Below are 18,485 nucleotides of genomic sequence, written 5' to 3' on the forward strand. Positions count from 1 at the left end.
TGCTGCTGGAGGAGATGGAGGCTGTCTGGCCAGACATCCAGGAAGGGAAGTGGGGAGGCGTCTGGGTTCCTGGTTCTTAGATTTGCAGATCCTCAGGGATCCTTCACATAGTTACAGAAATTATGAGTTCAGATTGGTCCTCGCTGACTCTCCTCTCACAGATCCAAGCTGAGAGGTGACCCAGTTGTTCGATATCATCCTCTGGTCTAAGACATCATTGAGGATCATGTACAGAAAGGAGGAAAAGAGCCTGTCACCTTCAGCACCTAGACTTCCTTCAGGAACTAGAAACTTCTTTAATCACCATGCACGTAGAAAGAGACAGGATGTCCCCACCTAAGACACTTTTCCCTTTCTGTTCATTTTGTTCTTCATGAATCCATCTATTGTTCTCTCTCTGAAAACAGCTTTCACCTATAATTTTGAATTATCTCAACAGACATAGACAAGTATGTACATCCAACCAAAAGATGTGTGTATGAATATAATGTGTGTATGCACATACACATACACAGAGAGAGAGAAAGACAGACAGGCAAGTAAGCAGAGACAGAGCAATGCACAAATACTCTTGTGGACTGAATAACTTTAATCAAGGGTGGGAAATCCAAAGAACAATTCTTTCCATCAAAAACATAGTAGATATGAGATTGCAGAGCAAAGAACAAGGCTTTGGACTTCAATTACCTGACCATGAGGCTAGTTTCTGTTCCCTCTTATCTGTGAAATTTTAACAAGTGATTGTCTTCCTTAGGGGCTCAGATATTGTACCTGATAAATGAGAGCAATTCCTGCCCTGCTCACCTTCTATTATAGTGAGAATCAAATGAAGATGTGTAATAATTCCCTTTACGTGTTAAAGAATTGAGTAATGTTGAAAGTGGCATCTCTTTTTTCATTATGAATGAAATTAGCCTGCAAATTAAATGTGTGTGTAAGGATGAAGACATTTCAAAGCATTAGAAAGTGGAGGAAGCTACCCTTTCTTGGGATGTCTGAGTTGTGAAGCTCTGCTATATGAAACAGATCACACAGTGATCCCCACTCAGGAAAATGCTCGTGTCACATAAGCTAAACTCATCACTCAGAAGCTGTGCCCAGTCCTCTATTCTATAGAGTAAAAGCCTAAAGATGCTCTTCTGATTGACAGGTGTCCCAGGAGCTCAAGACATCTCCAGCAACAGGAAGGGCCCTCTGTGAGGCATCCACCACATCTGTATAACACTCGCCTTTTCATTCCTTCTCCAGTGAATTTTCCTACATGCTTAAATCACATATGATGCTTTTCTTTTTCTGAGTAGTGATGTGGAATTTTCCTCTGTATGCTGTGAATATCATTGGTTAATAAAGGAACTGCTTTGGGCCTATAGCAGAGCTATAGGGAAACAGAGGTAGGTGGGGAAAACTAAACTGAATGCTGGGAGGAAGGAGACAGGGTCAGGGAAAGCCATGGAGCCTCTGCCAGAAACAGATGTGCTAAAACTTTGCTGGTATGCCATTACCTCGTGGTGATGCACAGATTAATGGAGATGGGTTAAATTAAGATGCAAGAGTTAGCCAAGAAGCTAGAGCTAATGGGCCAAGCAGTGATTTAAATAATATAGTTTCTGTGTGATTATTTCGGGTCTGAGCTGTGTCGCTGGTGAAATCATGAGAAAGGGTGGAGCGAGAGTGTAGTCTGGAGCCTGACCATCCTTACATCCTCTAAGCGAGCCTTGGACCAGGTGACTCACATCAACCCAAGCATCCATGCACCGCTGCAGAAGAGGATGCTCAGTACCTAGGAGATCAGAGTGCAGTCTCTGTTCCACAGGTGAAAAGATAAAGCTCGGAGAAGAGTCATGTGCCTCATTCTCCTTTACTCTCAGGGAATGCAGGTTTGGAGCTCTGGCTGAGGTGATGCTACAGTCTAATGCACAGTCGGCACTCGGAGAACACATGTTGATCTCAATGCTGTGCTCCAGGCTGTGTTTATAGTTCACCATGGGTAGCTGAAATCTGACCTTCTCTCACTGCAATCTAATTCATGCTCTCAGGAGAGAGCCACCAACCCCCTGCTACAGGCAGTGATTAATTCTACAACATGACTCTGGAAGGGACCAATACTTAGGTCTCTCTCAAAGCAAAAGAAGCAGCAAAGATGACAAAGCTCACTACACTCAATACAGGACTGTGCTGTACGGAGAGTATAGGAAGGGACGGTTCAACTAAAGGTGGAGGTTTCCCAAGAGCAGTAGCTAAAGCCCAGCAGTTGTACTATACTTGAAGGTGGTGCAGAGCAGGTATCCAGACAAGAGTGAGGGACACCAACAAAGGCCTGGCAGTAGGAGGAGGTGCCTGGAATTCTCTAAACATACAGGAGTTGACAAAGGAGGCTTGGGTCAAGACGTGAGACTCCTATGGTGATTGCGAATGTCAGTCTGCCCTTTCTGGCCTCCGAGTTTAAGAAAACACAGAAGCAATTAAAGAGTTACAAGATGGAAAATGGATCAGATGATGCAGGAGCATCCTAGTTTTCAGACCATTTGTATGCCCCCAGTGACCACTGTGTCTCCACTCATCGTTGGGATCACCTTCAGCCCTTCACTGGAACTGCAGAGAGGTGAATGCTTGCAGCATAGCTTCTCTCCATCACAAAGCAGGGATGCTCACATCAGGTGGGAATAGAAGAAAACTCACGCAATTTGTAATGTATAAACAAGGCACCCAGACAACATGGAAACTGGATCTTCACTGACCAAAAACATTACAGGATTGTAAGAGAAAGACATCAGCTAGGGGAGGCCATGGCTGGTCCATAGGAGGTGCTATAGGATGATATATAGTGGATTTTAACTGTTTTTTTTTTTAATAAATAAAGACTGCCTGAAGATCTGAGAGTAAAACAGTCCCACTGGTCAGCCTTCCAGACCAGATTGTGGTAACACACACCTTTAATCCCAGTAACCACACTAGTTTCCATAGAACCTGTGGTACATGCCTTTAATGATGGTGGTGCACGCCTTTAATCCCAGCCCTAGAAAGGATTATAAAATGGGAGGAAACAGTTCTCAGTCACACAGTCTCCTTCTGAGATTCCTGGAGGCAGGATGGCCATTTCAGACTGAGGTCAAGGTAAGAGCTAGGGGCTGACTGTTTTACTTTTCGGATCTTCAGGTTGACCCCCAATTTCTGACCCTGAGCTTTTACAAATCGTGCTTCAGTGATAACCCTAAAATGGCTGATCCTTAATGAGCTGAAAGAAAGCTGCATCCACAAATGGCTGCTTAGTGTCAAATGAACAGATGAGCACGAAATGATGAGAAAGTCATTAGCGCATTGATCAAGGAGCTGCAAAGAGCCCTTAACCTCCCAGATGAGCAGGTAAGTTCTGTCATCTCAGTGTAACCTTCACCAGGCGCTACTTAGCTGCGGTACTGCTCAGCTCGGTGCTGAGTGGGCAGCTGTGGCTGGCTGCACCCTGCTTTCCCAGAGCGTGCAGAAGTCCCGGAAGGAGAAACGACCACTCACTCGGTTCTCTGCACCACGGGGAAGGAACCCATCCGCACATAGGAACTCTGGGCTCCGTTTTCTCTCTTCCCCAAGATTTCCTTCACGCTGAACAAATCCATCAGATCGAAACCTGTGTGCACAGAAGAGCTGGGAGTGAGTTCAGCAGAGGAAGAAGATGAGAGACACATGAACGGTACCATTTAACCGTGGTGGCTCACTTACGGTTCAGAGGTTTAGTCCACTATCGCCATGGCGGGAAGCGTGGCCGTGTGCAGGCAGACATGGTGCTGGAGAAGGATCTGAGAGTTCTTACATCTTGACTCACAGGCAACAGGAAGTGGTCTGAGACACTGGGCATGGCTTGAGCATCTATGAGGCCTCAAAATCCACCACTACAGTGATATACTTCCTCCACCAAAGCCACACCGACTCCAACAAAGCAACACCTCCTAATAGTGCCACTCTCTTTGGGGGCCATTTTCTTTCCAATGACCACAAAAAGAGCTACTTTACGCTCTTCAAAGTTAGCCTACCCACCCTTCCTCCAGGGGTGAGGGCTTAGATATAAGAATACATATTGGGAAGACAGGCGCAGCTGAGCCATGAGCCTTGTAGCTTCAAGTCCAATGCCAGGATAAGGCACTGGGGACTGAAGTCACTGACCACCACACTGGAATGTGAGAGCCATGAGCACCCTGGATCATAGTTAACTACAAGACACATGAAGGTGTTTGGGTTTCCCCTGCTGTGGGAACCTCTGTGTTCTAGAAGCTCAAATGCACATGTAGACCTTTTAGAATAGCGGTTCTCAGCTTCCTAATGCTGTGACCCTTTAACACTGTTCCTCATGTTCTGGAGACCCCAGACCATAAGATTATTTTGACTGTCACTTCATAATTGTAATTTTGCTACTATTGTGAGTCATAATGTCAATATTTTGGCAGATAGAGGTTTTCCAAAGGGTGTGACCCACAGGTTGAGAACCGCTGCTTTCAGTTAGGCACACTCACGACTTAAGGCTTTCCTTCCTGCGGCCACATTAATGCCTTTCCCTTGGAACTTGCTTAGGCTGCTGTCTGTAGCTTTGGAATCTCATGGTTTTAAAGAGTGAAACGCGAGAGACATAAATTGCCTTTGCAGGATTGCATTAGTGAACAGTGGGTACTTGAGCTTGCTTTGATTTCTATTAAGAGATGACTGAGATCCCCTGTCTGCGTAAAGTAAAAGCTATGTCTGGGGGCTTTGGACTCAGGGAGTGTTGAGTATGGAGATGGGAGTCTAAATCGTCTCAGATACCTATTTATGGGAATCTGGCATGGTTTGTGGCCAGCAGAGGCCTCTGGTTACTGCTCAGAGGACAGTGAGGATGCCGTGATGCCTAGCAGATGAGGCTGTTCTGACAATGTCACGAGACCCTGAGTTGTGCAACATTCAGTAGCGATTGTCACCACCACCTGCAGGGCATTCACTCACTCAGTTCTCTGCACCACAGGGAAGGAACCAAACCCATCCGCACATAGGAACTCTGGGCTCCGTTTTCTCTCTTCCCCAAGATTTCCTTCACACTGAACAAATCCATCAGATCAAAACCTAGGAAGATGCTCCAACCAAGCTGCCTTGGCCAATCTGGAGAGTTGGAAAGCCCTCCAGCCTAGGCCCACCAAGCCTCCAGAGAGCAGAACCCGTTCTAGCGGCTGACCATGGGATTCAATTCAGACATGGGAGCCCATGACACTGTATGGCTCACTTTGAGTTTTAACTGAAAAGGCATGGAAGACCACAGCAAATGCTGACGATATATCAGATGCTCTACACAACCCTTAGCCCTGGGTGAGTATGAGCACTTCCTTTCCCATAATAAGCTCTGGAGAAAATTAGCAGATGGAGGGGGTAAGGTGGGTCTCCCCAACACTGGTTCCTGGGAAACTGACTGACTCACTTTCTCCCTAGACAACAATTCCCCCATCTGTAAGCTGTGTGAGGTTGAAACTGGTCATCTTTCGTGCTTTTAGGGCCTATAACTATTTATCGTGGCTATTGTAATTATTCAGCCACAAAATAAGGCTGCACTTTTGGGTTCCAGAGCCATGCACATGCAGACAAGCCCTCAGGCAGAAGTGCCTGCATGTTAAAGCCCCGTCCTGTCCCCTCCCTCGCCCCCCCACCCATGTGCTTGTATGCATGGTTATATCCACTGTGATTCAGCTAAGCACTTGGGCACATGCATGAGCCCGTCATCTGCGTATGACATGGTCATGCCAACCCCCTATACACATACGCTAGGCAGCTTTTAAAATTTTGGACGCGTCATCTTTCTTTCTCTCTCTCTCTCTCTCTCTCTCTCTCTCTCTCTGCACACCGATTCCCCAGGCCTGTACACACCCCCTCTAATAAACTCCTAAGCGCGTTTGTTGCTTGCTCCGTATTTCCTTCTCACTCGTGCCAGGTAATTTCATTGTAATTTCAGTAATAACAATATTTATCATGGTGTAGTTAAACACTGTACTTCCCGTGTAATAGTGAATTTGAATGCCCAGGGTACATGCAGCAAAGGAGCCCTTAGCTCAGTGAGCACACCTGGAGATATGAGCTGACAAGGTAGAATAAGTCACTCCCTGTCCACCATGTGAGGGGAAAGACATGCTACAGGCACTCACTATGTTTAGTGAAGCCAAAGCATCCTCTGCCCACACACACTGAGGAAGCTATCTTACGTTGCTGAGCCTTTTTCCTGAACTAGAAAGAGAGGGGGACAACTTCTTACCGAACTGAGATGATATTTAAATCTGATGATGACGTAGGTCCCTGAAGGTAGCCAGAGCCCAGTAACCACTCTGAGGATATCACCAGCTCTCTCTGGAGACTGAAGGGAGCCTTGAAGCTTACAGACAACATCACCACTATCACCCTGACCAGGCAGGACCAGGCTCCAAAAAATGACCAGAAAGGCAGAGCACAGAGCAGCCACCTCCCCCAGCAAGGAGGGATCCTGGGGAGTCCCTATGAAATCCATGAGCTGCAGGAAAACTAGTGACATGCAACTGAGGTCTCTAGCATTTGGGGTGGACAGGAGTTAGAGTACTCCCCAGCCCACTTAGAGTAAGAACTGGATGTCCCTAAAATCTGAACTCATCTATGGGCAGAGGTACCCAGCATTCCCCTCACGGACTTGGAAAAAAAACAAAAGACAAAAAAACAAAACAAAACGAAAAAACAAAAAACAGTGCCTACCTGCTTAAAGGAAGTGTTCTTCTTATCTCTGTCAAAAGGGACCTCTGATCCTTCATTAACATACGCCTGTGCTGCCTATTAGCATATCAAGATATATGCTAGCATTTAAACTCCTTCAATCCCTACTCACAAGTACCTGTTATATACTTCAAAGTCTTCCACCTCAGGTTACAGGCCTCCCTCCTCCCAGGTACCTGCTCCCTTAAAACCCTGGGAAAGCACCACCCTCACCCCCTGTTGCTTCTCTCTGATTTTCAAGAGACAGCCTAGGCAGTTTGGAATAAATTTTTCCTTTTTACTGCAAGAGACTATTTTCTTTACTGAGCCTGTTTCATTCAAAAACTTCAAACACCGAGCATTTAACTAGGTGATAAATGGTATTGTGAGGCTTCAAACCTGGGACAAATAGCTGAAGGGCCTACTTAGCATATCAAAACAGACCTGGCCTCCAGATTCTCCCAGCATCCCTCAGTCCTTACCTGTTACAGGGCCCTCCTGGCTTACACTCCCCCACCACCCTACACTCTCCAGCCTAGGAGGTTGGACTGCTCTTCCTTATATAACCTAGCCATTTTGGTTACCCTTGTCTCCCTTTGTACTTTTGGGCCTCCTGGCTGCTGCACCTGATTCCCGTCTTTCCCTTCTCTCCTTGCCCTACGCATTTCCTCACACTGCACAGCTCACGTATACTCTGGACTCTTTCAGAGGCCCCTGCTTCTGGCTATGCTCTCCCATATATCTATAACAAACTTCCTCCATCATACCTAGTCCTGTTTCCTTTCGTTTTTATTTCTCCTTTTCCCATTCATTTGATGCTGAAACCTGGGATCAAACCAGGGACTAAATGAGAGAGAGAGAGAGAGAGAGAGAGAGAGAGAGAGAGAGAGAGAGAGAGAGAGGCATAAAGGAAAAAGAAACATGGAAAAAGTCCCAGGCTTGAAACCTAACAGGGATCAATTTGCCTGAAATAAATAAGGGCTGGGAGGAAACTGAGGAAACTGAAAAGCTCTGAGGTGATAAACTGACTACAAGAACAGACATCCTGAGATAAGCCAGCAGTTCTTGAATGCAGGGCCTCACCCACAACTCAGCTGACCATATAAAGGGAGACCCTGGCCACTGTTCAGGTAGGCTGCATGGCACTTCTGGTGACTGAGCACCGGCACTGAAGTTATTAGAACTGAGGACTCTCAGAGCCGCTCTTCAGACCCCCTTTTGTACAGTGGAAAAACTTAAGGTTCAAAGAAATTAGGAATTTGATCTACAGTCACCTAGCTGGCAAGTGGCGGCCTGATCTAAAATATATGTCCCAATACTTCTTGAATAATTAATTACCTGGGAGATGCTGTTCTCAAAGCATGTGGCTCGCAAAGCCAAATGCACACAAAGCAACCAGGTACGAATGGGCTTTGGAAAGGACTACAAAGGGAGACGTCCGGCATAGAACTGAGTAGGCACATTCCCCTTGCAGGATTGTCTGACAGCATCGCTGGGGAATCACCGAGGGACAAAGTGGACACATCTAATTTCAAACTGTGTAATAGTTTCCCACTCTGGGCAGAGAGGCTCAGCTACAAACACGCAGACTTCAAAGCACCTGGGTTGTCAAAGGGAAACAGTAAAAGTCACCTGCATCTCGTGAGTCGGACAAAGCAGCTGTGACAATGACAGCACCCCTTGAGTATCCACTGTGCTTCACAGGCCTAATCAGCAAGAACAGAGGGACACCTCTGTCTGCTGTGGCTTCCTCCAAAAGTCCCAGCAGTGTAACTGGAGCTGCCTGATGGGCAAGATGGAGCAAAGGCGTCTAAGGCATGAAGCCAGTTACTCGGCAGGTTACCACACTAGATCCTCCAGGGAAACTCTGGGAGCCAGGGTCTGCTGTGGACCTATAAGCCAGGCCAGGGAATATGGCACTGACCTGACCCTGCAGCATCATGGTGGGAGTTGCTTCAAGGAGAATCAGCTACCTTGCATGTTGTTTGTGTTGAGCACACAGGTATAGTAGCCTTCTACTAGAAAGATTTTGAGTCTTAAAGTTACAGATGTTGCATTGCTGCAGTCCACAGGGGCACACGGATAGAACAGGTTTCCTGGGACTGGACGTGTCTGAACCATACCCAGTCCTGACCGCAGGTGCTGGCTGCCCAAAGTGGGAGCTATACACATGACAGAAATTGGAACTGAGGAAGATGGAGGAGGGCAGATGGAGAAAAGGACCCAGAGCCAGGGGGCAGACACTGGTGAGGAAAACCGAGGAGAAGCACACAGTCCACACACTCAAAGTGCTAAGTGGGATTTTTGACAACAGGAGAATTAATCATCACACAACACAGTGAGCAATGGGTACATCAACTCCCCATACTCCACAATCTGCCATGGCCTCTCTGCCTGGCGTTGTTGGAGATGGCAGTCCTTTTAATGGCTTCTCTCTGCCTTAAGTCTTTAGTCACACATCTGCTCTCCCACCTGCTGAGTTCCTCATCCATTTATTATGCTGATCCAACCCCCTTTCTCTCTGAAGTGTCTTTATTTATCCATTCACTCAATTTGCTATTATTTGCTTGCTTATTCACCAACTCCTGTTATACTTGGTGTAATAAAATTTTCAGGAAGGCTCCAACCCACCAAAAGGAAAACAGATGCTCCTCCGTATTGGGAGATTACCGCCACCTGCACAGTTCTAATCATTCCACCAGGACACTGGTGACAGAGGAGAATGAGGGAAGAGCCAGGAAGGACACCCTGGCGTGTGCATGCTGTACACAAAAGCAATCCTGCCTATTGGAGTCACTCTTACCTGTGATTTCCTTGCTTCCTCCATTGGTGTGTTTAAAGCGGTCTCCTTCTACCCGAACACTAGGGCAGAGAACGTCTGAAAAAAAAGCAAGAGGAAACAGACAACTGAGAAAGCATGCTTACTATATCCCCGTAGTGTGTGAGAGCAGCAAGCCCTGTTCTACCTACAGTAAGTAGGAGAACACAGAGGGTGCTGGTGGCCCCATATTCTTTAATTCTTCTTCCATGTACTTGTGTGGTTGTTAAGCACTGACTCAGTAAATATCATACTAGGGTTAAACAGGATCATGGCATTGATTTCACCTGCAAGGAACTCACAGGGACACCAGGACAAGTTGTTTCTGCTAGCCTGCCCAAGAACAGTGAGATTTTTTCCCAGAAATGTTCTTCTCAAAGGAACAATAACAAAATACAGAAATGATCCGTGGTATAAAGGCTAAAAGAAGATTGATTGAACAAGAGGTATAGAGGATGGAAGGGCAGGGTAGAGGAACAGGGAGCACAGGGACAGATAAATAACTCCGAGGACCTCTCAAAAAGTCACCTGAAAACCTGTGGGGGGGGGCGCACACGCACACACATACACACACATATTGCTAAAGATACTTGAGTCATAGAACACGGAAATACCATGCTGGTACTGATCTGCAAGCTTCATTCCTACTGGCTAACTGTGCTGGTGCTGGAAAGTGCCAGCGTGCTACCAGAGGAGAAAATGCAGCACCCATCTTGCCCAGCTGTGACCCTTAAGTGACACTAATGACTTCTCCGACAAGACATGCCCACTGCTGTAATAATGGCACGAGCCGGACAGACTTTAGCTCCACTCCACAAGATGAAACACAGACCTGGTACTATTATTGATCTAAGAGCTTATGAGTTAACAGGTCACAGACCCTAGGAGAGAACTTTCGGCTATTATTCTGTTAAATGAACATAGTATTAAACAAGACTCCCAATGACTTACCACAATATCCATAAGCTGATGCATTATCTGTCAACTCTTAATCAGAGAAGCTAAATTTCTTACTATTTGTAAAGAGCAATTAACACAGAGGCCTTCAACTGCCTAACACAGAGGGAGGAAGACATTATCTCAGCCCTAAAGGGGAAGACTATATCACACCCCTTCCTCCCAAGACTCAGGGATGGTTGCAAAAGAGAAGAAAGATTTTAAGATCCAGAGATCATGGATGGTTACCAGGAAACAGTGCTTTCTAGACACAGCAGAGCAGTTGATTATATGAACCCAGAGCAGCTGTAACAGCGAGCACAGAATCTGTGTAAATTCAAGACAGACTAAATCTCCAGCATAGAGAGGGGAAGTGGGGACAAAATCTCACTCCTAGCTGAGTGGAAATGGATAGATTCAGGGAAAGATGGGGTCAGTTTTCTTTAAGAGGGTGTCCCCTGGAAAGTAGACCATGTTCCAGTGAAAGACTGTACATCCAAGAATATACGTGTAGCATTGATTGGACTTGATAGGTTTTTTTTTGTTTTGGTTTGGTTTTTGGTTTTTTTTTTTTAAGGAGCACATAAATTTAGGTTGGTAGGGAAGGCCAGCAGATCTGGAAGGAGTTCAGGGTGGTGGTGAATATGATCAAAACATACTGTACAAATTATCAAGGAACTGATATTTTTTAACGAACAAAAAGATTCAGCAAAATGGAAAAGAGAACCAAAGGAGATACAGGCTGAGGAAAACCCACTTGTGGAGGAATGAAATATGAAATGTCTCTATGAACATATACATGAAAATGCTAGGGCGGTGAGCCATTCATCGAGTGGGAACTGTATGCCAGAGGGTGAGCTCACCTCCCTGTGATCCAGCCCTGCCCAGGAAGCAATCTGGCTATTATGCATTATTATTTTAACCACCAGGCATTTTCACTATCCCATTAATTTTATGTGCAGCAACTGATCACTTTTCCTATTTGGGGACATCAACATTTGAGTGCAGGACTGTTGGGGCATGTTTAGCGCTCAGCAGCACGGGCAGATGGGTGAGACTGCCCTTGCTTTGAAGGATGGATTTTAATGCTGATCCCCTATACGGCACCACCAGGTCTGACAGCCACATGGAAAACATTATTTTGGAAGCAGCACCAGGCTGTCTGTCTGGGACTAAATCTGAGGGAACAAACAGGCACAGGGCAATATTTAGACAGCTCCACCCAGCAGAGCCTGCAGCTGTGGGGTACTGAACAATTGTTTTAGCTCTGGCAGCCCCTCCAGAGAGACAGGCTGGGGATGGCCAGTCATTGAAATGAGTCTGTACTGTCCATGGAGTTGACTCGGGTGGCTCTGTCCAGGATGGTGACTAAAACCCTGGAGGCTGATGGGTCACTGGATCACATCTACCCATATCCCATGGGAAGGAAGGACATGGCTTGAAAACTCAGATGACAAGGACAATCTGAAGGTCAGAAAAACTGAGTGTCTTGTTGAGGAAGACAGACTTGTCCACACTGCTTTAAGGAAGGAACCATTCCTGAAAGAACAGCAGACTGCCAAAGGCCCTCAGTACATGCCATTGCTAAGCCCCGTCAGGAGGCTCAAGCGGCAATTCATAGCCAATCTGGTTAAGTTAGCACAGATAACTCCCCAAATAGCTCCCCAGCCAGGCTTCCCAACAATGGCAGGGGCCTTGTGGGTCACACACGTCATAGCTGAATCTGACATCCACCCCAGAAGCTCACATTCCCAACTCTTTTTCCCCCACGGGTGGCATGGTTTTGAGATGTCTTGGAAACTTTGGGTGTATGAGCCCATCCAGCAGAAGTGGCTGACTTCCAGAAGTTGGGGGCTTGGAAGGTTATACCTGATTGTCATTGCTGTCTCTGCTTCTTAACAGCTTTGACATGAACAGCCTCTCCCAAAGGCTCCCAATGCCAGAAACTCTACCATGCCTTCCCTATTATGATGGACTAAAACCTTCTGGAACCACAAAATAAAATAAAATATTTCCTTCTGAACATTGTTCCCCACGTCAGGCCACAGTGACACAAAAGTAGCTAACACAGCCTGCTTTCGGGCAGGAAGGTGTGGTACCCCAAGTCCAACTCAGCCATCGTCCACTTCCTTTCACAAAGACACCTCCACATCTTGGGTAATGGCCTGTTTAATTTCCAATTCACTATCTGTTCAACTGAGAGACAGACTGACCCCTAGATATGTCCCCGACACCCATCCTGATCAAAGGACACAGAAAGGGATAACAGGACATATTGTATTCCTTTCCTTCAGGTGCTTGTGGGCTGTGACGTTCCTACTCAGTCCTCCCTGGAGAAGGCCCCCTCCTGAGAGAGATCAAATTCCTGGGCTGGTGGCATAATACTCACGTCACTGTTGGGCATGTGTGCCTGCTGTGGGTAGCTGGATCTCACAGGGTAGTTCAAGTGCATATGTCCACTGTCTCCACTAGGTGCAGCCCAGGTCTCTGATTTAGTACAAATAGAAACAACCACTGACCCCAGAGCTGGAAGGAAAACATGAGCAGGTAGACTGTAGTCTTCATGGCGCCCTGCACACCATGATTTTGAAAGTAGAGAAAATGATATCCTAGGGTCCAAGACCCCTGGAATGGGGTGTGACACTCACTTTTAGCCACCAACATAATCCCTACCATTTACTTCTGTCGGCTACAGAAATGACAGCATTTTCAACCCACAGCGAAAAAAATCTGACTACTATAATTGGTTATGTCACCACAGTTGAGTTTTTTTTTTTCTTGGCAATCAAATGCATCCAAACTTGCAAAAATCCACTTCTTCTGGGCTATACCACAAGATGCTGGGGCAGAGAATTCTTTAAAAGTTTAAGTTTCTGGATGGGTGAGAAGAAGAAATGGGTTATGGGGACCAATGCATTATTCCCCTGGGAGAGGAGCTATTGAAAGAGCAAGGTTCCTTCACTGCCCCATACACATGGATTTATCCAATAGCCACTGGGGATCCACTTGAGCAATAGTTCTGGACTTAGAGCAGAGACGAGAGCTAAGGAATCAAAAAGACACATAATGTGTTCTTAGCTGGCTGGATTTCCTTCTTACAAGCATGAAAATAAAAATGGGTGACTGCAGAGTCGTTGCTCCCTCAGCAGGGGCTCACTGTCTAACACTGATATTTATCCACTGCATTGTTTAAAACAAATGCCCTATGGTTTCAGGAGAACACGGGGACACTTGTGTCTTTACACAGATCAGGCTCCATCTTGCCAGGAGCTGGTCAGAGGGGCTTCCTCAAGGGGGAACACTAGACACCCACTTCAGTCTCTCTGGAAAAGCCCTTGAACTTGCTTGCCCTCAGTTTACGACACAGACAAAGGGCCCATTCTGCCTATCATGGAATGGGGACAGTTGATGACATCCCACACTTTATGCTGGCACACCCATGGACTTCTCTGTAAGACACACAGTCACACCACCCTTTGCTTCTCATGGACGTGTCTTCCAGTTTGGAAAAGAGGCACTGACAACTGTTATGAGCCCAATATGTGCCTGTTGCCTGGGCTGGAACTGAACACACATGGCCATCCATCCTCAATAGAATTTGTTCCTATTGCACAAATGCAGAAAATTATATCTAATAAAATTTGGGGAACTCACCAGGTATGAGGTGTACCTGTATTTAAATTAAAAGCCACCTTGAGTCTAGACCCCTGTAGTGGAGCTGACAGGTCCTAGGGGCGATTATCAGCAGGAACAACAGAGGCCGGGCATGCATCTGGTGGCCGCACAAGGACAACACAGAGCGACTTCTGCTCATTCACCGCCTCATGGAAGGCACTGCTGGGTGCAGCGGACCACAGGGAGATGATGACGTTCCGAGTGGTCAAGCAAACAGGTGGAAAAGGGAAGGGACAACTCACTCATAGACATATAGCCCAGCCCTTCCATTGGTCAGCTACAGGCTGTCTATGCTGTCCTGCCTTACAGAGGCAGCAGACACAATACCCTGGCCAACGACTCTAGAGATAACATCAGTAGGCATTCCAACCCTAATGGCTTCCCAGGGATGGAGTGGCCATGTGTCCAGGTTCAATATTGGGTATGCTGTGTGGGCAGTCTGTGGGTTTCTTCACTACTCAACTGGGGGAAAGAATTATCTCCAGGACCAAAAGACATATGTAGATGGCTTGTTGTACAGCAGACACTGTTGGGAAGCATGTAAAATACATGAACATGCTTAATTGCATCCTCACTACAGCTTTCTGAAGAAGAGGCCCTTAATTACAGATACACAAAGAGGGGTATACAGAAGGCAGGAACTGCCCAAGGCTCACACTGCTAGCAGGTGGTGATTTAGTATAGTCTCCCATATCTGGTCCTCAGCACACTGCAGCCTCTCTAGAGGCTGGGTCTCGTGACCAGGGACTCTTGTCTGCCTCCAAAGCCTGCCTATATAGCATCCAGATGACTGTCTACCTTCTGAAATACCCTTTGGCTTTTAAATACTTCTGACCTACAGAGGCATGGTTCTTCCCCAAATCTGCACCAGTAAAACTCATTTGCTTTTCTGCGTGGGGAAACCAAAGCTCAGAGAGATTAAGAAAATTATCCAGAATCACAAAGTCACTAAGAGGCAGAGGTAGACACACGCTCAGGGAGTCTAACTTGAGCATATGTACTTTCAACCATTATCCATTTGATCCCTGCCTTGGAAAGTGCTTTGGCTATAAAAGAAAAACAAATCATAGTCTAGCAGCTACTATCTCAAAGTCATGCATGTGCCCTAATGCAATCCTCTGAACAGAGCTGCAGGAAAAACATAATTATCAGTAATTTACAGCCGAACCAGTTGCTAATAGGGGAGATGCATAAATCGCATCCAAGGGTCACTTGTTGATCATGTGAGAAGGCAACCACCCAGGGGCCACATGCTGTGTTCTTAGCTCAGTTCCACCCCTGATACCTGCTCTGGATATTTTGGAGATTTCTGGTCCTGATTCTGTCTTTCTTCCAGGCCTGTTTGACTAGTTTTATGTCAACTTGACACAAGCTAGAATCGTCTGAAAAAGAGGAAAACTCAACTGAGAAAATCCCGCCACAAGATCTGGCTGTAAGGTGTTTTCTTAATTAATGATTGATGGGGGTGGGTCCACCCCGTGGTAGGTGGTGCCCATCCTTGGGCTGGTGGTCCTTTGTTCTGTAAGAAAGCAGGCTTAGCAAAGCCATGGAAGCAAGCCAGGAAACAGCACCCTTCCATGACTTCAGCATCAGCTTCTGTCTCCAGGATCCTGCCCTGTTTTGAGTTCCTGTCTTGACTTCCTTCAATGGTGAACAGCGCTGTGGGAGTGTAAGCCAAATAAACCCTTTCCCTCCCACCCCAGGTTTTCTTTAGTCGTGGTGTTTCATCACAACAATAGCAACGCAACAAAGACAAAGCCAATGTGTAGGAATGAGTACTTGCTGCCTCTGCAGAGACCCTGGCTCCTCTGGCTGGGTCCACACCTCCCAGGACCTCTGGATTGGAGAAGTATACTCAGGATGCCAAACTTCTGGAGAGCATTTATGTAAGCATCAGGGCCATTGTGCTAGGGTATGTGGCAGACACAGTAATACTAGCAGGAAAAAAAATTTCTGTCAGACGTGCAGCCAGCTACACTCACTGGTCACACAACCCCTGTCCTCCCTGTTTGTCACTGCCTCAGAAAAGAGCAGGTGCAGGGGAGGGTGAAGGGAGCAGACATAGCTGACCCTTCTAAGACAGCAAACTAGGCGCTGCCATGTTTGCAGACTGAAGAGGGAGACTAAATAACAAGGTAGGGTCCTGCAGAGACATCTCTCCTCTCCTACACCAATCATATACCCTCTTGCTGAATAACGCAGAGCGAGTTGTGAGAACTGGTCTCCAAGGCTAAGAACAGGAAGCTCCAACCCAGCCCTTAGGTGTTGTGTAATATTTTAGCCAGGCAAACCTAGAAGGAAGGATCAAAATCAGAATTTCCCTCCATCTGGGCTGCCTTAAAGGGCAAGTAGGGCAGGACATAGGCAGCACTAGGCATGGCATCTAGCAGCTAACAATTTCTACTCATTCATATATTCATGTCTCCATCCAAGACATGCTTTCCTCGTGTCTAACACATCTGTTACAGTCTGTGACGGGAACGCAAGCATCTGAGTGCAGCCAGAGGCTCCCCACGCCATTGGTGGGTGCAACATAAACAGGAAAACTGGCCAGAAGCATCACTCTCACCACAGAGGAAACACACCTATGTGGTTATGGGGCAGTGAATGAGCTTCTAGGATGGGCACTGGACCCCTCAGGGGAGTGACATCTGAGCTGAGAGGCAAGGAGGACAACCAGGAAAGGAGAGGGCACAGCAGGTGACGGAAGAGCCCCAGAGCCTTAAGGGCTAAGGCTGAGGGCACTGCTTGGCAGGGGAGGTGGGAAACAAGAACAGCCTGGGAACAAGTGGCAAAATCAGGGGGAAAGGTGGACCCTTCTAACCCATGGCAGGATTTGGAATTCAAGGCAATAAGAGACCCCTGCTCAGGAGCACAAGAACAGCGTGTGAGAACTGGGTAGAAGGTGACTTTCTGCTCCTGAAGGGGATCTCACTGTGAGGGTGGAGCTCAGTGTGGAGTGTCACCATCCAAGGAAGCCTGGAAGGGACACCCGTCATCTGAAGCTTCCGGTGTGCCAGGGCACAGGCTCATTTCCCTCCACAAGAATGTCCCTTGGCCCAGAACAGTAGGTGTCACCAGAGACTGTGACTATGGCTCCCTGGGCAGGGCAGACAATAGAAGCAGTGCTAACAGGGAGGTGGGGTGTCAGCAGAGCTCAGGACAGCCCAGGCAACACATTCCAGTTAGCGAGTCAATGACTATCAGTCCTTGGTGCCCAGGAGACAATATACACTACTCGGAAGCAAACTCTTTAAGGCCGGGTATATATGTGGCACAGGTATGAGAGAAAATGATGGGCCAAACGACAAGTCCTCTATCCATAGGAGCTATGTCCAGCAACGAAGACAGAAAGAGTAGACTACTGTGGTAAGGCTAAGACAATGGAGAGGCAGCAGGTGGCTGGAGGGATGTCTCAGCCAAGACAGGATGGAAGGAAGGAGATGAAAGCAAGAAAGAGAAGAGGAACTCACTGGAGAAGAGAGGTAAAGATCTAGAAGTGGGAAAAAAATCAAAACACTGGTTTGGGACAGCCAACAAAGAAAAAATCAGAATAGAGGATGGAACCAAAAAGGCTCTGGAGAGGAAATAGCATGATTTCACAGAGCAGGAGTATAAGCAGAAACCAGCCAAAGAGGCTAGCATGTTGCCGGGCAACTGAGAGCAATGGTTTGTGCCTTCAGTATGGGGTAATAGTTTTAACTGTCAACTTGACACAACCTTGAACCACCTGGGTTCATTAAAGAATTGTTTAAATCAGGTTGATCTGTTGGCATGTCTGTGAGGAAGTACCTGTATTACATTAACTGATGTGGGAAGAACTAGTCCACTGTGGGTGGCACTATTCCCCAGGCAGGGGTCCTGAACTGTATGTTAGGAAAAAGCATAAGCAAGCGAGCTCTTGCTCTGCTCTTGACTGTGGAGGTGATGTGACCAGCTGTCTCGGGATCTCCTTGCTGTGTCTTCCCTTCAATTATTGATTGTAACCTGGAATTGTGAACTAAAATAAGATCTCTTCCACCACAAGTTGCTTCTTATTGGAATCGTTTATTAATAAGACTAGGACAGATGGAGCAGAGGTGATAAGAGTGGCCAGAATCTACTCTAACATGAAACCAGTCTGGTAGCTTTGGTGGCAGATCAAATGCTAATCATCGAATGGAAAAGACGGATCTGTTGCCCAGATCTCACCTCCAAAGACAGTTCACATTTGGTATAAGTTATTAGTATACAGAAGGCATCTAGATCTATACATACAGCTTCAAGATCAAAGCCCAGGGCCTGTCTAGTTATCAGTCATATGGATGCACACACACACACACACACACACACACAC

General features: G+C 46.8%; 1 protein-coding gene across 1 annotated transcript in view; it reads right to left on the bottom strand.

Annotated features, from left to right (window-relative positions):
- Col22a1 (collagen type XXII alpha 1 chain) overlaps window positions 1-18,485 on the bottom strand; it is a 245,719-nt gene that overhangs the window by 191,552 nt on the left and 35,682 nt on the right. The window contains exons 4-5 of the mRNA XM_087898834.1: window positions 9,524-9,598; window positions 3,511-3,622 (exon numbers count right to left, since the gene is read on the bottom strand). Coding sequence (XP_087754960.1) covers window positions 3,511-3,622; window positions 9,524-9,598 — 187 coding nt within the window. The remainder of the gene's footprint in view (window positions 1-3,510; window positions 3,623-9,523; window positions 9,599-18,485) is intronic.

This window comes from Myodes glareolus, chromosome 19 (genome assembly GCF_982192425.1).
Source record: "Myodes glareolus chromosome 19, mMyoGla1.1, whole genome shotgun sequence".
NCBI classification, from domain to species: Eukaryota; Metazoa; Chordata; class Mammalia; order Rodentia; family Cricetidae; genus Myodes; species Myodes glareolus.